This window comes from Pundamilia nyererei, unplaced genomic scaffold (genome assembly GCF_000239375.1).
Source record: "Pundamilia nyererei isolate P.nyererei 1_Seehausen unplaced genomic scaffold, PunNye1.0 scaffold00109, whole genome shotgun sequence".
NCBI lineage: Eukaryota > Metazoa > Chordata > Actinopteri > Cichliformes > Cichlidae > Pundamilia > Pundamilia nyererei.
Window position 1 is genome coordinate 1,617,249 of NW_005187510.1, and position 5,666 is coordinate 1,622,914.

General features: G+C 43.0%; 1 protein-coding gene across 1 annotated transcript; it reads right to left on the bottom strand.

Annotated features, from left to right (window-relative positions):
* Nucleotides 1–1,496: 1,496 nt before the first annotated feature.
* Nucleotides 1,497–3,997, bottom strand: tpbg (trophoblast glycoprotein). The gene has a single exon (XM_005741309.2). It carries the CDS (start codon nt 3,480–3,482, stop codon nt 2,349–2,351), a length of 1,134 nt encoding a protein of 377 aa, XP_005741366.1. The 5' UTR covers nt 3,483–3,997; the 3' UTR covers nt 1,497–2,348.
* Between the last annotated feature and the right edge of the window lie 1,669 nt (nt 3,998–5,666).

Genomic DNA, 5,666 nt, shown 5'->3' on the forward strand with positions numbered 1-5,666 from the left:
ACTGGCAAAGCTGTTGTTTGAACCAATGTCTTGAGAGATGCAAGAGTTCCACATGGTACGCACAAAGCTAAAGATACCGATAGTATAGATAACACCACTGATATTGGTATCAGATTGATAATAGCATGACTGGATTGACACTTTGTTTCTATCTACCAAGTTCAATATGTAACCTATTCTATGAATTCTATGAAATTCATTATTTTTTCTGCAAAGCTGAAAGGTGTGTTTTGTTGTGTTATTATTGTGAAAAGTAAAAATCGCAATGATTCAGTGATCACTGAAATGTGTTCAGAATTTGCAAACTGATAACGATTCATTTCAGAAATCATGACACACTGCTCTCCCCTCCATAAGCAGCCTTAATAAGTCAAAAGCATTGGTATTGATATCATCAGCGCTGGCCCCGTATTTACTTGGTATCACATTGATAGCAAAATTTGCAGTATCACACAGCACTACCTGCCGCGCCTGCAGGAGACACACAAAGCATCAACACTAACCGGAGCACCAGATAACACAGACAGCGTTCCACATGACTTCCCTTTCTGATATCCAACAAGTCTAATCAGACACATCCAGAGACAGTCCCAACTACAGCAGCCGCAGCTGATGACAAAAGCTCTTATTTTCCCCCCTACCTTGAAACACACAGATGTGCAGAAACACGCAGGCCTGCCAAAACTGTGAAGGAAATCTGTGCAAGAGGCATGCTGCGTGCACTGGAAATAGCATGCTGCGGGCAACGTGAGCCCCTTCATCAAAGAAACTGAGGAATAGGGAGATGATTATCTGTAATCTCTTCTTTTTTTAAAGGCCAAGGAAGTTCACAGTTGTTCCTGCATGCAGACACAACAAACATCATTATTTTGTACTGCTAGATGGCAACACGCATGGCATCCCTTCAAAGGAATACCACGCATTATTAAATTATTAATCCATACTATAGTGGACAACATGAAAAAAAAGAAATAACCCTCCCCCCAATACAACAGCAACTGACAGATGAGTAAAAACACTAATGACTTACTTCCAGGGATGCAAGTTCCCCTAAAGAAGGGTTACATGAAAAGAAAAGCCGCTTGGGCTCATTTCCATAATACCTCCGTGTGCCCCCATGAGCGCCAGCATCTCTGGTTTGGTTTTTCTTCATTTGCATGTGCCATGGAGCGACACGAATACTGATTTTTTCCCCGGGTTTTTGCAGCTGGAGCATATTGAAGTGCTTACAGTAAACGCTGGTAGGAGCTGTTAGTAGTGAGATTAGTCTTCTGGCTGCAGTGCAGGCTCACAGACATTATTCTGGGAGGGGACGGGGTCACAGCAGAGCCAGTGGTTCTTTATCAGACACACAGCGTGAAGTAAATTGGACCGGAGATAACAGTTGGGCTACTCTCATCAACTTTAAACCCACAGACAGAAGCTCATTTGAATTCAGGACGTGTCCTCTATTCAACATCAGAATTTGACTTCTTTCCACAGAAAGTTGCTTGTTAATGAGAACACAGCCGTACACTGTTACCCTGGAGATACTATAAGTGGCAAAAGTGCAAACGTTTCACACATTGCTGAGCTCGCTGACAGCTGGAGTGAGATTTAGTGTTTGTCATGTGGTTTTTAGCCGAGTTGTGGCCCTGCCTCAGGAATGTAAGTGTGTGTGTGTGTGTGCCCGTGAACTCCTTCATCACAGCTTTGGGATCACATTCCTCAGTCTTACAATTAAAAAGCCCTCAGTCGAGACAGATACCAGCAATCCAGAGGCATTTTATTCAGCTCAATATCATCACAGGAGAAAAAAAAAAGAGCAATCACATCCACCTAATAAATCCGAAGAGCTAATGCAGTGTGCACTATAATCATTCAAAAGAAGGCATACTGTATTACACATGTTCACGTTTAAAAAACAAACTCAAGCAGTGTAACATTTGTCTGCAGCTGAGGCTTTACGAGAAGGATGCAACGACTGGCAGTGTGTTTTCACCAACTATTCTTTTAGTTACAAGTCAGTTCCCTTCATTCGTTTATCCTTTAGGGGAAAGTAAAAATAGAACATATCACTCTTTGCAACTGTCCAGAAAACCCCTTTGCCATGACTCATTGTCCATGCACTGTTACACAGAGACAATGCTGCTGACATTGCAGCTGCCAGGTGACTGGTACGGGACATGCGGCAGTGGCTGATGGGGAAGTCACTAAGGGGTGGGTAAAAAGGAGCGGCGACAGGTGCGAAGTCTGAGTATCATCATGGGGTGTGGGGGAGGAAGACTTTCATGCAAATCTTAATAGTATAAAGTCATTTATTATCTCACTACACGGTCCCAGGCTGGTGCCACGCTGTACTGTGCTCTTCACACATCTGAATTGATGCTCAGGTTGGCCAAACGTGGGTCAGAGTTTATCTCATACCTGTAATGATACCCCTCCATGTGGTCCCTACAAGCATCCCGGATGTTGTACATCCACCGTTTGATGCCCTTTCTGTTCAGGTAGAGCACCAGCAGGAATATGACACCGATCAGGGCCAGCACCAGTCCCAGGAACACGTAAGAAGTCCCCAGCACGCCCTTCATCTCCATCGAGCACTTCAGCTCGTACTTCTCCAACTGCAGAAGTGGCTGGCGTCTCAGGTCCTTGGGGTTCGTGCAGGTCAGGTTCTGGACGTCGACGACCTGAGTGGAGTTCTTCAGCCACATCAGCGTGTCCTCGATAAAGCAGTTGCAATGCCAGGGGTTCCCTGCCAGCTGGATGCGGAGGTCGGGCTTAAGGCTGAACTCTGCCATCATGATGCTGGACAGATCTTTCAGGCTGTTGTTCCTCAGGTCAAGGTCACGCAATGGGGGCACTCTGAGAGTCCCGTTGTGGATGTTGATGATGGAGCTGTTCTGCAGGCTGAGGCTGACCAGGCTGGAAAGACCAGTGAATATATCGCTGGGAAGAATCACAAGGTCATTGTTGGACAGATCCAAGACTGTCAGCTGGACGAGGTTCCTGCTGTGCAGGAAATTTAAAAGCTCATCTGTGGTGGAGTGATTGTGCAAAGACCTACTGAGGTTCAAGTGTTGCAGTTTATTGTCACTGGGGAAAGCGCTTTCACTGAAATGCTGGAGTGTGTTGTTGCTCAAGTCCAGCCACACAAGGTTTGGCAAGTTGTTAAATGCCATTGTATCCACATACTCCAGCTCATTCCCACTGAGATGGAGCTCTGTTAATAGCTCCAGGCGGGTTGGGAAAGAGTCCCCACTAATACGGGAAATGCTGTTTCCTGACACAAATAGAATTTTGGTGTTGTTTGGTATGAAATGCGGGATCCTGTCCAAGTCCTTGTTTTGGCATTTCACAGTTTGTGAGGAGCACAAGCATTCCTCCGGGCACCCGTGACCGGACGGCACGATCGCGAGGAGGAAAAGTAAAAACATCACGCCGGACTTTCGGAGTCTCCCTCGCGTGCCTCCGCAGTCACTATCGCACAACGTGCTTGACATGCGCCTCTTGGAGTTTGGAAATCAGTGTGCGCAGAGCGTGCGTAAGGAAATCGTTTTTAAAACAATCCAAGCGTGCGACCCCTGCTTCGTTATTCGTCCGCGGTGTGGGGAACAAAGGAAAGTTTTTCTAACACCGTTTCCCACGTTTATCCTTTCGAAAAATGCCCCCAGTTCCAACTCCATACAACTACCGCCACACCATCCTTGTTTAGGATGAGTCTACATTTCAGTGAAGCAGGCAAACTTCTCCGATCCTGTTTCTTTGTCTTCCCAGTCTCAGGCTTTTCGGAACATTAGAGGTACACGATATTTCCCCCCCTTTCCTTAGCAAAACAAGCAAATCCAGAATATTTATTTCTTCTTTTTCTTCTTCTTCTTCTTCGTTTTTTTTTTTTTTTTACATCCAGTTACTTATTCCGGCTGCCGGTTTCCAAACAGACAAAACTCTCGTTCTCCCAGAGGTGCCATATATTACAAACGTATTTCCAGCATTCCGCTCCTCCTAATCGTTGCGCGTCAAGAGGGAAAGACCAACCGCAGCAACACAGTGCAGACCATTGCAAGGAGGGAGCGTACCATTATTCAAGAAAAGAGGGGGTGAACAGAAAACTCCCACAAGTTTTCTTCGGCCTTCAGTTTTATTTCTTATGCTTATGCTTATAAGTGGTTTATTTTTTTTATAAACCTAACCTGAAACTCTTGCAGTATTCATAAATTGGCTCGCAGTATGTATGAAGAGGGCTGAATAGTTCGTCTTAAATGGGACATGGGCTTATGGATAGTTTAGTGTGGAAGTGTTAACATTCATTTTATTCCTGAAAATCGCAGTTACTTTCTGTATTAAAAAATAAAATGTTCTATATAGTCTCAAAGAAATCAAGAACAGATTTAAAGAAGCAAGCCAGTCTGGCTGTTGGATTAAGTGTTATATATTAGAAAGAACGAGACACAGCACTGTCATTATTAGTATTATGATGTGAAGACATTATGAAGAGAGATGGAAGGGTTTTGTGCTCATGCACACTTCAGTTGTTTTCTTATATTTTAAATTTTAATATGTCACTGTTCTACCCTACAGGAGTCTAGATTTCCTTTTATAAATAACTGTAGCGTTTGGATTGAATGACTTGTCAAACATAAGTTAAAAATAAATGTAATGAAGCTCTAATAACTCATGAATAAAACGGAAGCGGTACTTGATATTCTACAAAAAGAGGAGGTGACCCTGCATGAGGAAAGGGAGGGAAGGTAAAGGATTATCAGTCCTTATTGCATTTTTATGAATTGTAGTTTTTACTAAGCAACAGACCATAAATCAGTATTTTGCACTGTTTAGTTAAAAGGAAAAGGGCGCTTTCATGTGGTCTCTTATGTCAAAGGGTCACCAGATGCCCTTGCTTACCCACTCATCCGAATTTCTCAGACTTGGGACCAGCACTGGGAATACACCAGCTTGTGTCCTCCTGAGTCTGGGTTCGTGTGTCTCCTCCTGGTCTCAAACTGGGGACAGTTTGCTTACATGATGAATCTATGAAGATAAACGAGGAACACCATGAAGATTTATTACATGTCAGCGAAATACTAAATTAAATAACAGTAAAGAAAACACAAAAAGTGCCTGGATATTGTGTATTAATATAGTACTATATGTGTAATTTCTAAACATGGTTTTGATCCCCATTAATTATGGCAAAACTGTTTGGCTGTAATTGTACCTGACTGCGGCCTTGTAGAAGCATCGTCTGGGCAATTGAACAAGAGTCATAAGATTGAACGGTGAGGGAGGGAGTGCTCATTAATATGGCATATTTGGGAGCAGCCCCTAGTGTGTATCTGAGCGTAATCTTAGCTTTACCCTCCTTTGACCCTCTGCTATAGTCCTGGCCAATATGCCAGTCATCTGTGTAATTCCATGAAACCTGGATTCTGAATATCTAACTACATGATGCTTTTCTGGAGAACCTACAAACTTTACATCTTCTTGTTATATTAACGCTAAATGTGGTAAACTCAAAATGTTGATCATCACATAAGTTTTATTCACCGTTGAAGAAAGAAAACAATGATCAGAGATGGTTTTTAAAACCTTTTCTATCCTATTCGTTTATCCTCAAAGTTTATATTTAAGTGTGAATAGCATTAGTCATTTAAAAAATATTCAATAATGAATTCTTGCTTCTATGG

What these genes read in the sequence shown, in the direction of transcription:
- tpbg (XM_005741309.2), bottom strand. Translation starts at nt 3,482, where the DNA reads ATGTCAAGCACGTTGTGCGATAGTGACTGCGGAGGCACGCGAGGGAGA.